This window comes from Copadichromis virginalis, linkage group LG23, assembly GCF_057382275.1.
Source record: "Copadichromis virginalis isolate Kocher_CV1m ecotype Utaka linkage group LG23, C_Virginalis_male_GT1.1, whole genome shotgun sequence".
Classification (NCBI taxonomy): Eukaryota; Metazoa; Chordata; class Actinopteri; order Cichliformes; family Cichlidae; genus Copadichromis; species Copadichromis virginalis.
Window position 1 is genome coordinate 52139901 of NC_140639.1, and position 23691 is coordinate 52163591.

At 43.8% G+C, this 23691-nt stretch overlaps 2 protein-coding genes across 3 annotated transcripts; one reads left to right on the forward strand and one right to left on the reverse strand.

Annotated features, from left to right (window-relative positions):
• Window positions 1-3161: 3161 nt before the first annotated feature.
• LOC146682236 (ADP-ribosylation factor-like protein 6-interacting protein 6) lies at window positions 3162-6530 on the reverse strand. Its single transcript, XM_085449416.1, has 5 exons — window positions 6375-6530; window positions 6114-6261; window positions 5427-5480; window positions 4781-4913; window positions 3162-3687 (listed from the first exon to the last, which is right to left on the reverse strand). Exons 1-5 carry the CDS (start codon window positions 6381-6383, stop codon window positions 3594-3596), a joined length of 438 nt encoding a protein of 145 aa, XP_085305542.1. The 5' UTR covers window positions 6384-6530; the 3' UTR covers window positions 3162-3593.
• Window positions 6531-7981: 1451 nt separating this feature from the next.
• On the forward strand, window positions 7982-23175 carry arhgap1 (Rho GTPase activating protein 1). Of its 2 annotated transcripts, none has more exons than XM_085448084.1 (13): window positions 7982-8097; window positions 14657-14860; window positions 15048-15140; window positions 15242-15329; window positions 16206-16337; window positions 17283-17369; window positions 19116-19214; window positions 19987-20094; window positions 20203-20279; window positions 20509-20586; window positions 20833-20961; window positions 21087-21190; window positions 21275-23175. In XM_085448084.1, exons 2-13 carry the CDS (start codon window positions 14737-14739, stop codon window positions 21440-21442), a joined length of 1287 nt encoding a protein of 428 aa, XP_085304210.1. In that variant the 5' UTR covers window positions 7982-8097; window positions 14657-14736; the 3' UTR covers window positions 21443-23175. The 2 variants fall into 2 exon arrangements, with proteins under 2 accessions (XP_085304210.1, XP_085304209.1); XM_085448083.1 differs by having other exon boundaries at window positions 7983-8097; window positions 15042-15140.
• The last annotated feature ends 516 nt before the right edge of the window (window positions 23176-23691 follow it).

A 23691-nucleotide genomic window follows, 5' to 3' on the forward strand; every position in this document is an offset into this window, starting at 1 on the left:
TTATCTGTTTAGACATCATAAGACGAATCATCTGGTTATTACCAGGTTCTAATATGAAGTAAATACAACCTCAGGTGAACAGCATGACCTCTCAGACTCTGCTATTGTTTAGTTCACAGTAACTCGTCCAAAATGCAGAAGCAGTGTGTCAAAATGTAACCCCTCCCCACCCCCACTATGCAACAGTGTGTAGAACCACCTTTGGCAACAGTAACTTATCAGCTTCAACTCACAGAAATTCAGACTCACTTTTCTGTACAAAGTTGAATGTCACCAAACGTGGTGCACACAGTTTTTGTTAAATAATTACACAATGTGAGGATTGTGCCTTCAAGCAGCTTCTTTTGTGTGTATTGTTGTACTTTATAATATAAAGCACCCTGAGGCGACTGTTGTGATTTGGCGCTGTGCAAATCAAATTGAATCTTGATGAGATGCAGTGGGAATAGGAAGAAAAGCGTGAAAGGTGCATGAAAACGTTTCACAAGAACACCAGCTGTGGCACGAGTCTGTAATGCAGCGGATGTTTGGACTTGTAAAGAGCAGCTGAGAACGTCTGTTTTCAGCCACCTTTCCTGCATTATTTCCACACTGTCTTGCAGCACATTTAGGACCTTCTAGCTGATATCCCAGCATTACTGAACTTTTAGTGGATTTCCAGTGACACAAGCAGCAGACTCACTGAGAGAACGACACCTGTGCTTTCTGGTTTCTGTGATTAATAATCTGGGAGACTAAGACTGAGGTTTGTGCTGGAAAGGAGATGGACATCCTAAAAAGATTAGGCCCTGCAGTGTTCCCACTGTTATTCTGGTTTTAAACACATAAAAACTGATTTTTGTTCTATATGAATAATTTTCAAAATAAAAGTCTTTATACTGGCAGGAAGCATATGGCAGAGGTGAGGACTAGACTTGTGATTGAAAACATGACTGGGTGGAACTGGGGATGTTTTTCACATAGTGTCCACTTCACTGTTCCTGCTTATTGCACAAGTGTTAAAGAAAGCTTCTGTTTCTTTACTGTACAGAAAAACGTGCTGAATTGAATTTGGTTCAGCAAGGCCACGCACAGCCAACAGGAACCTGATATCTGAGTCTCCTTTGGCACAAACCAGTCAGCAGGTGTCGCAATTTTATAAGGAATGTTCTGTGGTCAGCCGTCAATTCAGATTGATGGGTACTCTTAATATCAATATAAATCCCATACAGTTTATTCTGGTTCATGACTGACCTCTAACAACGTAGCAGTGACAGAGAGGATAAGGCCGGGTGGCGTTTTTCAGATCCAGAGGGAAACGGCTCGCAGAAGGAGACATTTGTTCTGCAATATTTCAAAGGATTTCCTTGAAACGATAATTAATAAGACTCCCATTAATAGTTCATCACAGTTCTTTTCCTATTTGGCCTGTTTTTTTTTTTCAAAAACCGTATTCCTCATCTAACATTTCTTTGAGAAATTCCAAGACAATATCAGGAATTCAAAGCCTGCCTGAGGGAACTCGGGTAAAAGATGACAAATGACCAGGCAATGATGAATTAGAAGGAGAGTGTGGATGTAGAGAGACTTGTCATTTTACAGCTCTGCTTCTGCCTGCTGTGTTTCAGGGATTACACGATAATGGGGAACAAGGATCAATTATATCTGGATCACTGGAGGCCAATTCATTTATTAAACAATGATGCAAAAAGTTTTTTCTCTCATCTTTGCAAAGACAATAAAAACTGGTGCGTGTTCCAAAACAACAACAACACACTGCATCAGAAGCACCGTGTGGAGGCGTGATAGCCTCACAATGAAGCAGTGCACGTTGTAGAGCTGCTCTTCATACTGTTGGCCACCAGATGTCTCCAGATGTCTTTAAGGTTTTAAATATGACTTTAGTGACTGGAAAGTGAAAGCGCCAAAAGTATTCACTCACCCGTCCAAATCAGCGAGTTCAGGTGTCACTTCTATGGCCACAGGTGTGCAAACTCAAGCACCTGTGCAGCCTGCTTCTGCAAACATTTGTGGAAGAGAGCGTTGCTCTCAGGAGCTCCGTGAATTCCAGCGTTTTACGGCGATGGGATGCACCTTCTGCAATAAGGTGAGTTTTGACATTCCCTCGTTACTAAAGACTCCACAGAGAGCTGTGAGTGGAAGCGAACAACAAAGTGGGAGCGATGGGGAAGGACAGCAACTCAGCCACCAAGCGGTAAGCAACGTAAAACACAGATGCTGAAGTACCTAGTGGCCAACTTTCAGTACAGACCTCCAAACTTCATGTGGCCTTCAGATGAAACTGGTGCTTCATCCCAGCCTTACATCACCAAGCCCAATGCAAAGCATCAGATGTAGCGGTGTAAAGCACGCCGCCACTAGACTCCAGAGCAGTGAAGGCGTGTTCTCCCTCTGGGAATCTGATGGATGAATCATCTGTTGTGACTACATCAACCTCACACACTCACTCAGGCTCTTTCAAACATCTGAGTTTCTGCGCCCCAGTGGCCGGCCTCAGCACCAGTGCATCGGACTGCTTCTGCCCTCGACATCCCATCTGACGCTTGGAGAGCCCACAGGAAGCTGGGCCCATGTTGTTTGTTCAGGCTGCACCAGGTCATCAGGCACCCTCCCTAGACTCAGTGCTGGAGCTCTGAGTGACAAATCTGTCACAGGGGCCATCTAAATGGCTCTTTGGATCAGGTGGTGGTCAGATGATCAGATCATCGTCCCATACCATGAAAATGTAAATAATATGAAAGCATTCATAAGCTCCCTTTATTAACACACTTCAGCTAGAACATAAAAACCACATATAAAGTTCTATAGGTCCCTGTCATGAAGCGGCTCTGACCCACTGGAGGGAAAACGTGAAAACTTACACTTTCTTCACAAGCTGATCATTATTAACATGTCCCAAAACCTTTAATCTAGCAAAGCATTTACAAGTGGAAAGGCCACTGAGTTTAATCTGATAAAATGAGAGTTTGGCATTTAAACCACAAATCTTATTACATATTAAAACTGCAGAATGCACGTTGCTATAAATTGTTAATGCAATTAAAACTCTTTAAAGCTTTTTAAAGACATTGAAGAATTGTTCTGTCTTTTTAACAACTTTCAAAGCTTTGTTCAGCCTTCAGGTGAAGCGAGCCGACCCGGAGAAATAAAGACGAAAACAATTCATCAGCACTAAGAAGTTTAATTCTTTTGTTTTTTCAAATTTGACCAAAGCTGCCATGTTAGACCTGAGCATGTAACATTCCTGTTTGGGTGGTTAATCAACTGTTCACAGTCTCATCTGAAGACATGCAGTGTGTCAGAGTTTGAACTGCTTACAGCCCCACATACAGAGCTTTAATCCAAGGCTGCAGCCTGGAAGCTGCTGTGTCCATCCACCTGCAGGTAAACACAGGCTGTGTGTGAAAGCTGCAGCTTCATCACCAGTGTTACAGAAGGTGTCTTCAGTTAGTGCACAGCTGTGTGATCACGCTTTAGCAGCAATAACAGCACATTAAAACTACTGTGGTTATTTCCCTGGGCTTGGATGAGTGTGTGTGTGTGTGTGTGTGTGTGTGTGTGTGTGTGTGTGTGTGTGTGTGTGTGTGTGTGTGTCAGCAGAGACTCCAGATGATGGTGAGCATGGCCATGATACCATTAAGAACAGCAACTCCATATCCCACGTGGAAGCCACGGTCAGAAGCGTCTCTAGAAGAAGAGAGATATTATTGATTAGTGTTATTTTAATATCAAGAAATTAAATGTACAGTACTGTAAAACTGTCTTACAGTACTGTACATTTAACTCATTCACTGCCATTGACGTCTATAGACGTCAATTACGTTTCCAATGGGAGGGGCTAGAATACAACCTCGGGCAGCTTGTCAGTGAACATCAGACTGCTTGAAATGTATTTTTCACAAAAAGCTCGTTTTCTCCCTTTTTGTGGTCAAAACAGGCATTTTTGGTGGAACCCACCTCTCTTCTACAGCTGATTACTAAAGAATGGAAAATGGTAGAAACAAGCTTTTTTTTTTGGATGGAAGAAGAGAGTCTGTTCTTCATTTTGGTAGGTTCAGCGTTTATATGATCATAACACACAGTTTTCTGTGGCTCTTCAAAAATGAGTAAAAATGCTCAAAAACCCTGGCAGTGAATGAGTTAAGTATAATATAGGGTATAAAAGTATTTCCCTTTTTTTCACATTTGTTAGACTTAAATGTTTCTTAAATAACCAATCGAATAAATACAAATGCAGGTTTTAAATCATTATTTCATTCATTAAGGGGACGAAAGAACACAAAGGCTCGCTGCTTCGGGAACAGCGGATGTCTGTAACTCAGGAGGTTGGTGGTTTGATTCCTCACTGTTTAGATCTACGTGTGAAATATCTCGGGCGAAATACTGAACCCCAGGTTCCTCTCTAATGCATCTGTTGGAGTGTGAAGTCTCCAAAAACAGCAGCAAGTCCACCTCTGAATGGCTCAATAACTAAATGAAGGTTTGGCAGTGACCCAGTCAAAGTCCAGACTGAAACCAGATTGAGACTGTTTGGCCTTAAACAGGCTGTTCATGCTGGAACAAGGGCCAGTTACTTTAGAAGAGTTCAGGGACCAGGTAGATTAGGATAGATTGTCTTAATAAATGAAAACTACACTTGGTATTCACTCAGGTTTTCTTTGTGTAATATTCAAATTTGTTTGATGTGAAGAACAGAAGAGAAAAAACGTGTAAGAAATCAGCATTATAAGGGAGAATTCCTGATTCTTCTGCTCATACAAAGCGTATCCCAGCGTGTTACCTGACGTGGGCCACTGTCCGCAGTGTCGGGAAATCCATACCAGGCTGGAACGAGTCAAGGTAGGTGAGCATCCACGAGAAGACGCAGCAGATGCATCCTACTAATACTGACAGGACCAGGAGACTCCAGAAGCCTGATTACACACAGTGCAGGATCAGGGTTTACAGTTTCTACAGCCTGGATCTCTTCCCTTGTTTTACACAATAAGGGAGAAACCACTGTTGGAGCAACAGCATCGTCCTTGTCACACTGAGTTTGACTGCTTCCACTCCGTACTGATAAAACATGTTTTTGTTTTGGTGTTACAATAAAAACAATATATACAGAAACACAGAACTTTTGGACAGCAGGTGACCCACAGTCTAAATAAACATGTCTATGGCAAAGTTGTTGTTATGTGCATCTCTTTTGTTACTTTAGTAAAGATTAGCTGCTAAGATTTTGCAGAATAATAAGTAATGAAAGCTGCAGCCCTCAGATATTTACACCAGTTACTTTGTACAGTACTTTTCAGAAATGTTGAAACATGGTATTAGAGCTTTCTCTAAGTATATGTGCTGCACATGGAACCAAAGACAGTGTAAACCGAGCATGATGGTGAACACAAGTATCTGGACGGAGCAGTAAATACAGAGCTTATACTTACCGAGCATCTTCTCCTCAGTGCCATCCTCTCCTGTCACCCTCTCTGCCCGCAGCTCTGAAACAATCACAACTTATGCTGACCAACACTTGTTAAAAAGCCAGATCCCATCTGGTCCTGTGCCAGACGAGCACTTTAACAGAGCTCGGAAATAAAGTTATATATACAAGTTATACATACATACATACATATATATATATATATATATATATATATATATATACATACATACATACATACATACATACATACATACATACATACATACATACATACATACATACATATATATATATATATATATATATATATATATATATATATATATATATATATATTATAATGATATAATAAATATTTGACATGTCAGCAGTTTTCTAAGTAAATATATTTCTTAACATGTTATAGGGTGTTACTGACATGAGATTCTCACCAGCTGTCGGCAACAACCCATCCAGTGCACACATGCAAAGAAATCATCCACAGATGTGCATTTATTCATTATTATGTGCAATAATGAAACATCATTGAACAAATGTATTTAATACTTAAAGCATTTGCTGGTGATGACTGTATTATAAACATGCCTTTGGACTGACCGATCATCCTACAGTAAAAACTGTTTTTTCCTTTTCTGATCCCACTGATCTGATCCTGATTTGCGCGTGCGGTACAGGGCCGCGCGCTTACCTTTGAGTATGGGGTAGATGAGGGCGCAGAGAAACCCGACCGCGGCCACTGCTCCGGCCGAGCCCAGCACCGACAGCGCGACCACGGGCCATGGTTTGGGGCCGTTCCGCCTCGCGCTCCTGGCGGGCTCCTGTCCGAACATGTAACGCTGCTCACGCAAACGAACAAATGAAAACGTCTGCAAATCAAACCTTTTCACAGCCGCGCTCAGCAGAACGAAGCGTTCTTATACACACAGGGACAGTTTGTGAATATACAGACCGATGACATGCTCACAGTGACGACCCGACTGCTTTTAACTTGTACCAGGAACTGCTGATTACATGTTTGAACTTTTCGCTTCCGCACACAAAACTGTCCCCGCGGGGGTTCCGTTGGTGTAGTTTAAACTGCCACAGTTAAATATGTGGAAACAAGCTTAGCTAGGCCACTTACAGTCCTTTAAATATTTTTTTTATATATGTTTCTTTTAAATTCAGTTATGGTAAAGTATCAGGCAGAAAGAGCAGTTTACCGTGTTTCACTCTTCACAAAGATTTTGAGTGAGCCTCTCCTAAGACAGCTGGGATAGGCCCCAGCCCACCGGCGAACCTGAACTGGATAAGCGGAAGAGAATGGATGGAAATTTGTATGATTGATTGGCTGATATTAATCTGCACCAGTGACTGTAGAAAGCTCCGACAGTCATTGATCTGCACTGATTGTATGTTGATACGTGTTGGCCTGTTTTATCTGCTGAATTGCTCCAACAATCAACATTTTAATATTTTTATTCTAAACCGAATGCTTTCTCTTTTATTTAATAGAGTTTCCTCAAACAAATGTCCCAAAGATTATAAAGCTCCTCATACATCATAAGCAGTATATTTTGAAGTAGCCGCACAGTTGTATCCGTGAGTCCACAGTAACACCGTTAATCATTTTCATAATGGTCTGAAAGGTACTCTATTATAATATTAATAACAGTAATGATTGGATGCTCTTGTTTCAAGTTGCTTTCAAAAATAAAAAAGAACTGTTGAATTAGTTGTCTTTAAATAAGTACTTAATTAAAACAGTAATATTTTTTAAATTAATTTAAAAAAAATCATAAAAAGGTGTACTCTAACCCTCTTCTGTCTCCTCCCACAATTATGTTTTCTCACGCGCTCTGAATAAATGATTTAATTGGCTGAGCGGCATCGCAGGGATTAGTTACAGTTCACGCCATTGGTCGGTGTGGAAAATAGAATATCAGAATCAGAATCAGAATACTTTATTGATCCCTGGGGGAAATTATTTTTTGTTACAGTGCTCCATTTTAAACCAACATTAAGACAAGACAGACAATACGCTAACTAAGAATAGTACAATATATACATATATATACATACATACATACATAAGTCACTTATAAATAAATATTTGGAAAAGAAACATGTGTAGCTGTAGCAGCAAACAGTGTGTTAAGTGGATGCGTTGTACAGGGAGATGGCCACAGGCAGGAATGATTTCCTGTGTCGTTCAGTGGTGCTTTTCGGTAATCTCAGTCTCTCACTGAACGAGCTCCTGTGACTGACCAACATGTCATGTCTCCTCCCACAATTATGTTTTCTCACGCGCTCTGAATAAATGATTTAATTGGCTGAGCGGCATCGCAGGGATTAGTTACAGTTCACGCCATTGGTCGGTGTGGAAAATAGAATATTATCATTAGAATAATAGATATAGATAGACACAATAGAATCAGCTTGTCATACTTTAGTAAAAGGCCTGAGTCCGCCTGTGGAGACTCAGGCCTTTTACTAAAACACCACGGGGACGCTTTCTTTTTTTAGCACTTTTATTTTGACAGGTATAGTAAACAAACACTGAATTGATAGCTTTATTTTGAAAACAACAAACCGGAAGAGGTGCTGACGCAGGGTTGTTGCTGACAACGGTCTACGTTGACTTCAGACGCCACAAAGTGAATCGGTTGTAAGAGAGCGGCTGGATTATTACGGTAAAACAAATTTCATGATGCCGTGTTTGGTAGAAACTGAACATGTTAGAAGCACGCGGGGCTCACGCGCTGTGATGCTCGTGCGTTGTTAGTCGGGTGTTGTGGGGCTAATTTGTTGTGATGAGGTCATTTGTTAACACTGCGGTGTTCTGGTTTAGCCCAGCTAAGCGTCGTTTCAGTTACTGAAGCCTCACAGCGTATGAAACGCCATAAAATGTGCATCCGTGTGCCGAATATGGTGAATGCAGCCGAGCCAGCTTGCTAGGCGGTTTGCTAATGCGTTTCGCTGTGTGATAATGACCAGCGAGTGTGGCTGCGTTAGCCTGTTCAGCTTTTCTGAATCCGCAGCTACTGACACTGAAATGTTTCTCCCGCTGAGCCGTTTGGTAAAAGTAAAAGAGGTCAGCTGCTCACTTGTTGCTTTTATCGCTGGACTGCCAGCAGTGAAGGTGTCTGCTCAGCCCGCCAAACTCCGTTCGGGTTTAATGCTCTTCTCTCCTTCCCCCAAAATCATTCGTAGCATTTCCCCAAAGATGACGTCTCACTTCAAAAATGTGCATATATCACACATTATCATGTTATGGTAGTGCATCAGTGTGTTCATAGCTTGCAGTGATGTCCCTTCCACTTACACACTACACTGTATTTTGTAGTTGATCGGTTATGATTGGATTTTACTGGAAAACTTTACATTAGACATTGAAAAATGAGACAGCCTCTGGGTGTAGTTTCATACTGACGCAGAGGTTACAGAATCAGGCTGATGGTGTCTGTGAGCTACACCCTCTGCATAAACTGCCCTGGTGGCAGGCGGAGGTTCTGAATGGCAAACAAAATGCGAAACTATTCTGTTTAAAATAGAGGTGATCAAAAAATGACGCGTTCTGCTGTCTTGTGACAGGATAAGCCAACAGTCCTTTTATGGTTGTGCCTTTCTTTCCTCCGGTTGAGCTAATTATTAGGATTGGATCATCTCTGGGCTTTAGAAAGGATTTTAGAAATATTAAAAGTAACCTCAGTACAACCCGGGACACCAGTCACTGACTGCGTGCTTCATATCTGAAAAGCATCGAGGTGATTTTCCTTAAAACTCTGGAGTGCACTGCTCCTATGCTGGACCTGATCACACTGATTGGTCTGGTACTTGTGTGCAGTCACATTAACAGACAGACACATACAGTTTTACAACGTTCAGCCACAGAATGTTTTTAAGTATAGTTGTGGCCTCAGTTATGTTATTATTACTAGCTGCAAAGTTCAGCCTCCTGTGATATTTACCAAACCTGGATGTAAAAGTGACCCTTGCCTGAATTGCCCAGTGTCATCATTTTGACTTCAAGCAGCCAGCAGTGTTAGGTGATCATGCCTGAAAAGGCCTCTAGAGTATAAACATCTTAAAATACATTTTATAAATAAATGTAACCCACCAAGAAGACTGGGGCGAAAGCTGCGTTGACATGAAAGCTGTAGCAGTGATTTCAAACATCAGTGAGTTGCATGCAGGAGATGAAATGAGCTGTTCCTTACACATATGTCATGTCAGAAACAGTGGTTGCTTTTTTGTGGGATTTTTGGTTCCCATTGTTCAGGTTCTTCTTCTTTTTGTGGCGTCCCTCAGGTAAAAAAACGTAAAATGAACTTCCCCAGCTAGAGGTGATTGGAGTTTAAGCTCAGTGTCAGTCTCTGGTCGGCATTAGAAACTGTGGAGTGTGTTGTGGTGCAGAAATGTTACTGCAGGTGTGTGTGTGTGTGTGTGTGTGTGTGTGTGTGTGTGTGTGTGTGTGTGTGTGAGCGAGAGAAATGGAGAGAGGGAATGTTGCTGCTGCTTGCATGTACATGCCAGTATTGTCTTTTTTTTTCTTTTGCATATTTGATGGTGCATGCTGCTGTTAGGGATGAACCCTTTGGTAGTATTTAGACTACTGAAGCTGAAATGCCATAAAAGCATAAAATAAGTAGAGCAGTGTTTCACATGCAGAAATGCTCAGTAATAATACTGTGTCACTCCATGGCTTTTTTCTGCACTAGAGCTTTGCTAGGAATCATTTCCTGAGCCCCTGGAGCAGGCTTTGACTAAACTGCCCTCCTCAGCTGCTCTGCAGTGCTGAGAGAGAAGAGGAATAGAGGGGGCAGGGTGCTGTGCTCGCTGGATGCTTCTGTTAGATGCTCATATGTACACAAAGTGGCTTTTTCTGTGTGTGTGTGTATATATATGTGTGTGTGTGTGTGCGCGCATGCACACATGTGGGTAGTGCAGCACGATCCACAAACAATGCCTCATGCATACATGGTGTTGTGGCTGGATGCACTGCATGGGCAAAGATACACAAGATTCAGCATTGTCATCATTTGTAACATGTGTAACAGAGATCCAAGGTTACAGAGTCACCGTACGTTCTATAGCTAGTAGTTCTTGCTAATGACCTACTAATTCTTTCTCAGTTGTGGTGCAGCAGTGGCATATTAAAACGTTTCAGGGAACCAGCCCTCTAGGACTTGAGTTTGACACCCATGCCCTATCAGATCCAATCCTGAACTAACCTTGTCGACACTAAGGATGCAACTATCTGGTTAAAAAAACCAAGCAAACACAAAGAAAGCTACTTTAAACTGAGCAGAGAGGTGGAAATCAGCTTTCAAGGCTAACCCTTATACCCTGCTCACAAACCGTAGTCCTTGCAGTCCTCCCGGTTGTCTCCCAGTGAAACTCTGCATGCTTTGCGTTCTGGTTCCTCTTCTCCTGACCTCTGACTATTTACACTTGGGCGTCTCCTCCACCATCAGGGTGATGATCCTGAAACTTTAGCATTACATCTTTTCAGTGCTTCTCAGCTTAAAAAGCCAAATAGGCTCAATAAATTAGGCAAATAGCAACAGATCATCCAGTGCAGACAATAGGACTGAATGCCACGAAAGTAAACATTTTGAATCCAGAGCTGTCAGACCTGAAGTGCCTGGAGCGAGCTTACCTGTTTCAGTATGAATGTAACGTGTGAAACTTTGTCATAGAAATAAACTCACAGTCAGGTTTTGTGCCCCTGACCCACTGCTGTGACCTCCACTGGTCTGTTCAGTTTAGGAACTGAATGAAGAGAAAGGAAATGAGGAACCTGTTACTGTTCACATCATCATAAATGTTAACCAACATCCTCCCCGACAGCTGCATGGTTACTGACTGACATGCAGATAGTGTGCAAACAGTTGCTTTTCACTCAGTTTGTCTGTGTGTGTGTTTGGCTGCAGCAATTGGCCGACTGTGTCTGCTGGTTAGTAGTGATATTTATTTAAAGCTACATGCTGTCAGCTAGCATAACATCACAGCTGTGTGTGTACGTGTGTGGGCATGAGAGTAAGAGTGGAGTAAATAGGTGGGGGATGGTAGATAAAAAGGAAGCATGTAGAAAATATGGGCAGTTAATAAGAGAGGAGAGGAGTGATGCAGTCATTAAACTGAGGAAGTGGCTCATGCTGTGTTTGAACCTTATTGTTGGAGCTCCATTTGAAAGTCATCAGACTGATGAATCCTTTCTTCAGATATATCAGATATAAAGCTTTTTTTCTGTTTGCTGAAGCTAAAAAAACAAAAAGCAGGACCAAACTGTGGTGGCACTCTGAGACTAACCAGTCTCTCTGCTGCTGCACGTCTCAGGCCACTGTTCAGCGTTTCTGGTTTGTCACCAGTGAAACTGCCTGCTGGGTTAACCCTAGCCACACTAAGAAACTCTCTCAGAAGTAGAGCTGGGCGATGTGAGATTTTTTCATATCACGATATGTTTTTTTCATTTCAGGCGATAACGATATCTATCACGATATAAGCCAAATAACTATATTTGTAAGATTTAAATGTGCCGTTGCTCACAAGTAAAATGTGAAATAATCAGCAGCTTGTTTTTAAATATTTATTTCCCATAATAAGTTCAACAGGGTAGATGTACTTAAGGAACATGAGACTTTTTCAGATAAATAAAGGCAAATATTGCAAACTACACAAAAGGCAGCCGCTAAAGCGTTTAAGTTTCAAAATAGAACAAACGAAACAGACTAAACTGTCAATTCCACTTAGAAACAAAATATTAATTCTAAAAATAAATCTTAGTTTGTTTTACAGAAGAACAGACAAAACTGACTAACTTTTGTCAGTATCAAATAAACTGAGAACTAAAAGGAAATTCTCAATCTCTCCTTGTTGTATAGCTTAGCTTTTCAAACAGTTTTAACAGTTACTTTAGTCTGACAAAAGCCGAATGACGAATTAGCGCTTCCAGTCAGAGACTGAGGCTACGTCCACACGTACACGGGTATTTTTGAAAACGGAGATTTTCCGTTTTCGTTTTAAAAAATAATCCCGTCCACACATAAAGGCAGAAATGAAGGAAAACGCTGCTATGAACATGCCAAAGCAGCAGGTGGCGCTAGATTCCTAACCGTGCGGAAATGTTGGCCAATCAGAAGTCTAGAAGCCTCGGTGGGAAAAAGTAAACAAAGCTGGGGCATAGAAGCAGAACCGAGTCGTATGTGTGGACGGACAGTAACTGTGTGTATATGTAAGCATTTAAACACTGCAGAGAGTAGAATTAACAGTATTGTAGAAATTCATTTCACCGAAACAATAACGTGGCGCAGTGTGACGCATGCACCAGTTTATTGTATTTCCAGACTTGCGTTCGGCACATTTACAGTGCACGCTACTCTGTTTTTTGTCAGACTTGAAATAGCCGAAATACCTTCACACTACGGAACTTCTATGGCTCTTCCGTTCGACAATCTCTCCGGCGTTGGAACCATCATCTGTTTTCTCTTCGGTCACGCTCGGTTGATTTTTCTAGTCGGCACACTCATTTCCTCCATTACCCGCTGGCTGCTTCCCAAACAAACACACGTGCGGCTTGGCACTTGTGCTGTACGTAACAAGCCACGCGACGTGACGCTGCGGCTGTGATTGGTTCGGCTCTGCGCTACTTAATTTGGATTGGCTGACCTTTTTTTTTTTTTCTTTGAGGACAAGAGCGGCGAGGTCTATCGCGATAGCTTAATTTCTCTATCGAGTAAAAGTTATATCGCGATACATATCGTTATCGTTCTATCGCCCAGCTCTACTCAGAAGAGAATCTCAGCTTCTAGAGTTTTACTTCCTGGTGAAATGAAGGTTAGAAAAAGAAATCAAACAGATTTTTAAAAATCTCAAAAAATGTGTCCCTGATACTGTTCTTGTACACAGATCCATAGCTCCAGAAACAGAAAGCATGCAGGAACTGATGGTAAGTCACCACCTGGAGCATGGCCAAAGCTCCTGAGGGGGAAAAGGTGGCTTCATTTTTCTTGAACTAAAACTACTCAGAGTAACAAAAATCCACTGAGGGTTGGCACACCAGTGACAATAAAATCCCACAGGCTCTTTGTATCACGTACCTGTGGTGAGTGGTCTATTTTTCTCATTAACATCTCCTTCAGCTGTGGGAGCTGTCACTGGGAGAGGTTTGTGCATCAGTCAATATGCCAGCGGATGTTTTATTTATATGAATAAAACATCTGGAGCCCACCTCAGTTACCATGGCGAGAGAATCGGGGTACACCCTGGACAGCTCGCCAGCTAAACTCAGTGCACCTCCTGGAAGTAAAAAAGTACCAAAGCTTTACACAAAATGAAATCACATCAGCGCTGCTTTCGTCTTTACACTCTGCCACAGCTACCTGTAACTTCATCTTTGCAGACAAACAAGTTGTTTTTTCACCTTGTATTTATTTATCAAGATGCAAAATCTAAAGTACTTCATTCATTGGTTACGTGAGGTGAAACTCACATAGTTGTGAGATCTCCTGATATAATGCAAGTGTTGGTGAGTTTAGTGTCTTCCTGCACAGGATGCTGTACATTCTTGTCCATCGTCAGCTCAGACGAGTTGATCAAGTTGATGTTGGGCGATTCATGTCAGCACACATTATGTCGTTTTTCTTGTCTTTCATGCATTCGTCATGCTGCAGTTTGTGGTATGTTTCTATAGGGCTGAAGAAGTTAGTTGTTACTCTGCAGTGCAGATCTATAGTAGTCTTTGCTTGTGGTTTGTCCTTGGTTAACGTCACTTGGCTGAAGCAGATCTAATAAGCCAAAGGAAACTGTACGACCACCTCAGCATCGCTAAGATGTTCTGTGTAACTGTGTACACTCTTTATTTCTGGAGGTGTGATCGGAATAATTAGAGGCTGTGAGAAAGGGATCGCGCAGCATTAGCCTGAAGATTACTGCTGTTGTCTGATGTTATTTAGATGGTGCTGATGCAGCATGTCACCCACTGCAGCAGCATCAATCACTAATGGATTTCATTCTTTCATCTTTTAAACTCAGTCGAGTTGGGTAACAGTGAGTGTGATAAAGGGACAGCGTATTCCGTGGAAGTTCAAATGTCTCGTGTTTCTTAGAAACTTCACGGATGTGACTTCATGTTGCTTCAGTTGTGCAGAAATGTTTGATTTGATCTGGGTCTGATATAATGTCACAGCATCAGGTTCAAACACAGTTTGGCTGAGATGTGCTGACCTGAAGCGTTTTTGTCTCTTGCAGCTTGTGCGTGTATGTTTGAGTGAGCTGAAGAAAGACATCGCTGTGCCGTCTGTGTCTATGTGAGAGCGCACGTGTGTGCGATGTCTTCAGAACTGCTGGTAGATGTGGGCGACGACTCTGCAACGGCGCAGCTAGGACAGCTGAAGCTGACTACCATAGAGGACCAGCAGTGGCCCGCTGACGAGTCTTACCTCAGCAAGTCAGGTGAGAGGGATGTCTGTCCACACCTGCTGATGATGCCATGTTTCAAACGAAGGATTGTAAGAGCTCTGAGCGGCTGGGGTTAATCTTAAAATGTTACATACAAACACATTTACATATGAAGGACTTCATGGTGATGTAATGCTGTGATTGTAGTCTTGTATTAACTGTGTGTGTGTTTCAGAGACAGATGTTTCCCAGCAGTTTGACGCCAGCTCTCCACACCTGCCCTGGGACCACCCTTTCTATGACATTGCCAGACATCAGATCATCGAAGTGGCCGGTCGGTTCTTCAGTCACAGCTGACCTTTCAGTCTGGAAATATGTTTTTGAAAAGTAAAATCTTGTAGTGGAAGTAACGCGAGTCCATGTCTGCGTCCGTAGGTGATGACAACTTTGGCAGGAAGGTGATCGTGTTTAATGCCTGCAGGATGCCGCCGCAGCACCAGCTGGACCATCATAAGCTGCTGATGTAAGTAGTGACCGCAAACCTTTAGGCTTTGCCAGCGTTTTTGTCATGTGACACGATGTAAGGAGAAGTGGTGGTCTTTGGTCATCACGCTGTATCTAAAGACAGGAAGTGTAGCTGCCTCCACCTGTGTGTGAATGTGAGAGTGAATGAATAGTGGCATTGTACAGCGCTTTGAGGTTCTTGAAAAGCGCTGTATAAATGCGATCCACTAATGTTAAGAACAAGATTTGCATCAGTGACACTGAGAGAAGATTAGTCCCAAAGACCGACAGCTGCTGCTGAAGGATCCGCAGAGCAAGCATTCGAGCCGTGGCTGAGCAGTCAGGTGTCAGTGGTGCTGGAAGTGTTGGTCGGTGGTCACCATTGTTCTACCTGTAGCTTCCACTGTGGGGCCTCTGAGGTGTACGAGTGTCTGACCTGGTCTGCCCCGCCCACTCTCGCCTTCCTGCTGACAGACTGGTTGCTTTTACAAAGAGCAGACTGTGATGGAGGTGATTGTGGTCTTGAAAAAATACGTTTTAAAGGTTATTTTAAAGACTGCCTGATGTTTCCACAGTCGGGGAGTAATCATGTTATGAAATGGTGTATTCACCACTGCCCCAGATAATCATGATTGGAATGAATGGAGAAGGCATGGCTGTGTCTATCTTTGCTGTGTTTGGGTGTAACGAGTGATGCGGTGAACGTAAGGCTGCAGTTTTTAGAAAATGTTCTGAAGGCTCCTTCCTGTAGGGACAGCGTGAAGAGATTCACTCTTTCATCTGGTATGGAAATAGTTGATGCGAAGCCCTCAGGTGCAGTAGTTACTAACCAACAAAGTTATTTGAGCAGGTAAAGATATTTCTGCGTTTACAAAGACTTGCTCATGTTTTTCAGGTATCTCAAAGGAACCCTGGATCAGTATGTGGAGAGTGACTACACTCTGATCTACTTTCACCACGGGCTGACCAGTGAAAACAAACCTTCCCTCAGCTGGGTGCGGGATGCATACAGGGAGTTTGACAGAAAGTAATCTCCAACACATCACTGCACATCTCACTTATCATATTATACCTGTTTACAGCTGGTCCTACTGCTGCTCTTTGCATTTATTAACCGGATCAATGGCTTCTGCAGACTAACCTCTGCCTGTACCGGATGCATCAAAATTCCACACCAGGGTAAACTTATCCCAAAGCCTTCAGGCTGGCACCGTCCACTTCCAACACTGGATGTTTTAAACATCATGACTTTGCATAAATACCTTTATTTTCTTTTTAAATGTTACTAAGGTTAGACTTGTGCCAGCGTTCTCCTCTTTGAACAGAACAAATGAAGAAAAACAGGGAGTCGTTTTTTGTAAGAAAGTAATTTCTCTGTACTTCCTGTGAGCACCATAGTCCACAGAGGAAGTACAGACAGGACGAGTCGAGGAGAAAGGAGCCGTGCTGCACACGTGAGAAGCTCTGACTGTTTGTTTTCCCCTCACTTCTGTATTTAAGCAGAGGTGCACAGTGTGCATCCACTGATATGGTACTGGTTTTTCTCTTGAATGCAGTGGAAACAAATACTGTGTGCAGTGTTTCATAAACTGCACAGTTACAGTAACATGTGCGGATGGCTTCAGCCATGTTCCCACTATTCAAAATAGCGAAGGAGCTGAGCCCTGCTTTTGTCTTTAATCACTTTCACCCAGTTAATTTGCACTTTGCACAGCAGCGGGCGAGCACACCCACACAGCCATTCAGTTTGGCTGATAAAGATAAAAGCAGGTCTCCAGTTACATGTCCTCGCATTATTTTCACCAGCTCATCGCTGACAGCACAGGATTCAGCCCCTCAGCAGTGCTGGTTGCCTGTGTAACCTGTGGACAGCAGATTCCACAGATGCTGTCACGTTTCTGTGTATGCTCTTGTAATCGTTGTATCAAACGTGTGTTAGCACACCTTGTGAGAACATGTGATGTGTTTGCAGGTACAAGAAGAACATCAAGGCCCTGTACATCGTCCATCCCACCATGTTCATCAAGACTCTGCTGATCCTCTTCAAACCAATTATAAGGTTAGTTTCTGGTTTCAGGGATTTTTAAAGGACCATTATGCGCAGCCCCCGTGCACATACACACAGTTTTGTGCTGATTTTGTTACAAAGCGAGGCGACTGTTGGGATTTGGTGCTGTATAAATAAAACTGAATAAGGGGGTGGGTGGGGCCTGCATCACTCTGTGATCCACTTCCTGTTGATATAGGGAGAAATCTGACGACTGATCGTTGCAGCTGTGGCGTCCTGTTACAGTACGGCCCACTCTTTGACGGATGCACGGTTATAACACGTGGTTACGGCTCGATTTTATGCAAAGGTTCAGAGAGGGTGACCCAGTACGTGAACTTATTATCCTTGCTATGATGGAAAAGCCGTCTGTACTTGGAGCAACCAGTTTTAAAGTGCAACTTGATGTCAGTCAGATTTTTAATCCCTCATTGATTTTATGACATTTTCTAGGATTTTTTTATATGCTTGATGTCGGGTCAGGTGCTGCTAATATAATCTGCCTAACGGGCAGCCATGGGTACCACACGGCATTATGTACTCCAGCATTACTCCTGTGGATTGTGGGTAAACACAGACTCCACTAATGCTAAATGCTGATGAGCATGTTCCCTCAGTAAGCACAGTACAGTACAGTACAGTAGTGTCACATCAGTGTGCTTATGTGAGCTGATATCATTACACGAGTCCTTCCTGCGGTTTTCAAGAGACGTGTTCATTTAAAAAGGAAGCACATGATTAATGAATGTGAATTTTGGGCCATTGTAACTAACATTGACAGAGCTTGAGCAGCATCTAGTGGCAGCAGTAGAAAACTGCAGCCATAAATGTGTCTGAAGTTCCTGCTTCAGGTTTGGTTCTTACTGGATACCAGTTTTATTTAAATGGCAACAAATCCCAACAACAGTCGAGGTGCTTTATACTGTACACATCATCTTGTAGCTATGCCAACAGAGAGTGTCACAGTGCTGCAGCTGGAAGCAAGAACCACTCGCTTAACTTTGTAAGCTTTGTTCTCTCCATCCAACAGGAACATTTTTATGTAAGTCGCTGATGAAACAGTGTGACACTGAGCCTACCGCTAACCTTTAGACCGCCTCTGTTCAAGAAACAGAAAAAATAGCCGGTCATTTTGGGGGAATTATGATTACATAATTCCCCGTAGACGGACTCGTCGGTGAGTCGCTTGTTGCTGTTTTCCTTGGCGTATGAAGCGTTCCAGGAAGTGCACAAACGTCTTTAAATACTCTGACCAAACCAGAGGTTTTCTGTTGTATTAATCACATATTTAATCATTTCACATTAGTAATAGTAATGTCACTGTCTCACTGCATGTTCACTGCAGAGTATGCTCTACACACACAGTGAGGCCATTGTAACGGGAGACGCTAAGCAGATAGTGGGACTCCTTCCCCTTATCAGGGATGTAAATATTCAGGTGACGGGAGGAGCCCCTGTGAGAGGGGCCAGCATGTGAGAGTTGTGGCTTGTTCTTTGTTTGTATAAGAGTTCAGGGAGGTGTCCGTCCTCAGAACACTGTTGTTTGATCTGAACGTTTTCTCCACATTGCAACGTGTTAACTAAACCACTTCAAAACGAGCTCGCTGGGTTGTTGTTAAAATGTCCATAACAAGGTGCGCACATCATGTGCTACTTGCTACTTTCACTTTGTTACATTTCTGTTTTCATGGTTATAAAAAGTCTGAACCATCATCATTGCTGCTCACAGATCAACCACTCGAGTTTTCTCTCTCTCAGCTTTAAGTTTGGCAGGAAGATCAACTATGTGAGCTATCTGAGTGAGCTGGAGGATGTGGTCAAGTGTGATCAGCTGGTCATTCCTTCCCGCGTCAGAGAGTAAGTGTTCCTGCCAAACTTCAGATGTGTGCCTTTCATTCAGTCTTCTCATTGCGTGATGCCAGCAGCACGTTTCACTGAGGGTTAAATGCCGCCTCCGTCTTATTATCCGTGTGCATGAGAAGTGAGTGTTGAAAGTGTTTGACCTCCTTGAGAGTGGCGTGTTGGAGCAAACACAGGAAGTGGGATGGTATTATCTTACTGAAAGTGGCTTCATCACAATCCAAATAACCGTGCAGTGCACCCTGATGTAGCCACACTGGCACAGCTGCTGGTTTCCCAGCTGTGTGCCGACTCCTTGTGCTCCACGCTAAACGAGCTGGAGGTGAGAGAGTGCAATTTGTGAGTCGTGTGCTGGTTTACAGCCCGCTCTCTTGGGTTTTTCTTACCAGCAGAGTTTTTACATTCAAACATTTTCCCTCTCCATCTTGGCTTTCTGAATCTAAAGTCAGCATGCATTTGTTTTTTTCAGGAAACAATGACAAATCTCAGTTTCCACATATTATTGTCACTTTAAGCATCATCATTGCATCCTGTTCCATGTGCGTCTTCTTTGGAAATGCCCTCTGCACTGAGTACTGTCAATCTTTTCATTTGATTTGGGAATGCTTCCTGTGGTTGTTCTGCTCATGCACAATGCATCTTAAAAGGTGCCACTGATGGAGTTTATTCACTGCTGTGCTGCTTCCATTCTGTGGTTTAGGCAAACATTCAGGCACAAATAGTGAAGCCCTGTGTTACTTTTTAAAATCTCCCGTTGTCTCTGTGCCAGGTATGACAACAAATTAAGAGCATCTCTGAAACCCACCACACAGCCCCCCATGTCTCCTCCTCACAGCCCTCCTCTCCCGAGCCAGGTGTTTGGTGTGCCACTAACGCTGTAAGTGCTGATTCTGTAGTTGGAGAGAGACACGGCCCTGTGAGAGAAGCTTCCAGATAAAGGAAAAAACCTTTGAATCTGCTTGTTGTTTTAATGTGTGCGTGTCAGGCTCAGACAGAGGGATCCAGATGGCGATCCAGTTCCTGTGGTGATGAGAGACACCGTTGGCTTCCTGTCAGAGCAAGGTAACAAACAGAACACCTGAGCGAACTCCTCCCTGAGCTGTGCCTGCATGGAGCACACACGGCTGCCTCACCTGTGCTTTTACTGGCTCACATCACTGTAATTAAAGCCTGCTGCACACACACAGGTGACTTTATACCTGTGCTGTGCTCTGATGCAGACTCAGGCTGTGCCTCGTTATGTCTGAAAGAAACACTTTTCTTTCTTTTTCACTGTGTGTGTGTGCGTCAGGCTTGGAGATTGAGGGCATCTTCAGACGATCTGCCAACGTGACTCTGGTGAAGGAGGTCCAGCTCAGGTACAACTCAGGTATGAGCTCTGACCGCCCTGTGATGCTGAAATTCCCTGCTGTAGACTCATGATGGAGGAGTCCCCTCCACCTGCTGTGTGACGTCAGTTATGATCCTCTGTGTTATGGATGGTTCTGTAAACACCAGTTAGGCTGCAGGTGTTTATGTGCAGAGGGCCTGGTTTCTTCCACGTTAGAGCAGGGTTGGGACGCTCGTCTCTTCTCTCGGGTTTTCTTCTGTTCTCATTGAACTCGTGTGTTTGCAGGTGCGACAGTGAACCTCAGAGAGATGGAAGATGTGCACCTGGCTGCTGTCATCCTGAAAACATTCCTGAGGGAACTCCCCGAGCCTCTGCTCACCTATCAGCTCTACAATGACATTGTCAACTTTGCCTGTAAGTACGGTTAGAGGAGTCTCAGCTTGTACCTGTGTGACTGTGTGAAGCCCACACCCCCACCTGCCCTACACCAGATGAACAGTCTGCCTCAGCAGTTCACCTGATGACTGTGTTTGTTCCAGCTGTGTCCAGTGAGATTCAGGTGACAGTAATGAAGACGCTGGTAGAGTCACTGCCGGAGGAAAACTACGCATCGCTGCGATACCTCATCACATTTCTGGCACAGGTACAGCTGATGGTCTGCACATCCCGCTGATCACAAAATATCATCTCTGTCTGTTACAACAGCATCCTGTGTGTGTGTGTTTAGGTATCGGCCAACAGTGAGGTGAATAAGATGACCAACAGTAACCTGGCTGTGGTCTTTGGTCCCAATCTGCTCTGGGGGCGGGACAACGCCATGTCGCTCAGCGCCATTGGACCAATCAATAACTTCACGAGAACCCTGCTGGACCAGCAGCATCTGGTGTTTGCCTAATGTCCAGCCCTCTGCTCTGAGCTCTTTCTGCCAATGTGAAACGCCGCCGAGACCCTCCTTCCCTGCAGCATTTAGCCTTTAGCTTACCTTAGGAGCATCATCAAAGTACTCAGACAGGCCTGACTGTCTCTTACATGCCGCGCACATTTAAAAAGATTCAGTGGACCAAGTTATTTGTGTGTCTCCGGTCGTTCTGAGCGTCCTGTTATTATGTCTGGCAACTTCTGGCATTTCTATTTGACTCCAAGCATGAAAACAAGTGGAAACAGCACACGTGTTAGAGCTCAGGCAAGTAAAAATAATGTGAGCAAAAAATAACAGAAAACACTACAAAATGCAACCGATGGTAAACAAGAAAGATCCAGATCCCCAGTTTTGTTACAGCGTTAAATTAGAGGCTGTTCACGTATCACAGCATGAAACGCTGCGGCCCTGATACCACCTGCGTGAGTGGTGCTCCACTGTGAGCCGTGATAACTCTCGACATCACTTTGCATCATGAAATCCCACAAACACGTCACGAGTACAGATACAGACGTGCACGTTTCCCTTCCTTTAAGTCAGTGTAGTGCTTCCAGCAGTCTCCACGAGCACAACAAGAATCTGAACGATGACGTGAAGTCGTTTCATGCGGGTCTCAGGCCGGCACACTATAAAGAGCTGCAACACTGTGGGAGGGGGACATAAAAGCTCTCATAAATCTGAAATCACTACATGTGTGTGAATGCAGGGCTAGTCATTTGCTGCCATGTGCTTCTCTACCACCCCGAACTGCTCCGTCCACGCCTCCGTCACTCCTACCTGCACGTGTTCATATCTATATTCAGCCCTGTATCGCTGCCCTGCTTCAACAGCGGCTGGTTTGCATCTTTTATCTCTGTCAGTAGCAGCTGGTCGTGTTGTTTTCTATGTAGTGCCAAAAAGGTGTTTCACCTGTGTTACCAAATGTTCTTTAGATTCTGATTCTGCGCTAAAGAGAGGGCTGATGAGGAGAGTGGAGGCGTGACTCGGGTTTACGTCAGAATGGTGAACTCGGTACCGAACTTTGTGGACAATCTATGAAATGCTGTACTTGGAGTGGCAGAAACCAGCCACAGCTGTGCACGTGGAGTCTTTCTCTTCCTTTATATGAACTTTACTAATAGCAGTGTCATTTGGACCTGTAGCTGGTGTCCCGGGTAAACGGCACACTACAAAAGTGTGCTGAGTGACGGCTTCACACTCGGCACTCTGCGGGTTTGGTGACAAAGTGTAGATGTGACTGCGCTCCCTGGAGTGACGCCGTTGTTGTTTAAATTACAGGGAGACGGTCGGTACGTCGGGCATGTGGTGGACTCCCACGGGCCAGCGTCTCTGCTGCCCTCTGTGTGACTGATTGTGCGAGCAGACGTGATGTGTGCTCATACAATCAGTAATAATATAAGTTGTAATGGATTCATGTTTTCATTTGTAGCAGCATCACTTCAGTGTACATAATGAATGATTTTGGGTGTCTGATTTCCTGTGATTGTCCCAAATTTAATTAAGTAGAAGTACCTGATACTGAGTCTTACTCTGTGTACCGTTTCAGGCTTTGAACTACAGGAGTCTGTCCAAGTTATGTGCTGGTTTTTGGCTCGGTGTTTGTGGCGCAGTGCCGTGGTGTGCTGCACATAATCCACACTGAGCAGTGCAGTTAACAGACCCCACACGCCTCAGAGGGCACCGGGGCTCCAGGCCAGCTGTTCATCCATTTGTTGAGTATTAATGTAGGATATAGACGCATTAGATCAGAGCTGTCTAGGATGAAACACACCCTTTGGCCAATCACAAGCCAGTATTCCTTTTAGCTCTTGTGTTTTCTTTTAGTCACCACAGGTCTTTAGGAGCAGGCGTATGAGGAGCATGCAGCAGGAGTGTAACCCGTCAGAATCGGCTTGTACTCTCTTCTCTGTAGTGAGAGAGGAAAGTGTGAACCCTTTGAAATGATTTAGTTCTTCCTAAACCCAAAGATGAATCAGTCCCTTATAGAGTGCAGCCAACACGAGCGGTGGTTGCTCGGTGTGATTGTTTGAGCAGCTCACAGCCTCCTGTTAGGTGAGCAGCAGCCCCCGTCCTCGGCTTTTTGAGCGCAGGCACTGGATGCACACAGGTGACTGTGGGCTCTCGCAGAGGTTCCCGGGTGCAACTGTATGGCCTCCCAAAAGCTGCATTGTGTTCTCATTTATCTCACGGTTCAGCAGTGATGCACAGACGCTGTGGGGAGTTGG

What these genes read in the sequence shown, in the direction of transcription:
- LOC146682236 (XM_085449416.1), bottom strand. An exon ending in CACTGAGGAGAAGATGCTCG is followed by an intron (nt 4,914 to 5,426) that starts GTAAGTATAAGC and finishes GTGTGTAATCAG; the next exon opens with GCTTCTGGAGTCTCCTGGTC. An exon ending in CGGACAGTGGCCCACGTCAG is followed by an intron (nt 3,688 to 4,780) that starts GTAACACGCTGG and finishes CTCTTCTTCTAG; the next exon opens with AGACGCTTCTGACCGTGGCT.
- arhgap1 (XM_085448083.1), top strand. Translation starts at nt 14,737, where the DNA reads ATGTCTTCAGAACTGCTGGTAGATGTGGGCGACGACTCTGCAACGGCG. An exon ending in CTCTTCAAACCAATTATAAG is followed by an intron (nt 17,370 to 19,115) that starts GTTAGTTTCTGG and finishes TCTCTCTCTCAG; the next exon opens with CTTTAAGTTTGGCAGGAAGA. An exon ending in TGACATTGTCAACTTTGCCT is followed by an intron (nt 20,962 to 21,086) that starts GTAAGTACGGTT and finishes TGTTTGTTCCAG; the next exon opens with CTGTGTCCAGTGAGATTCAG.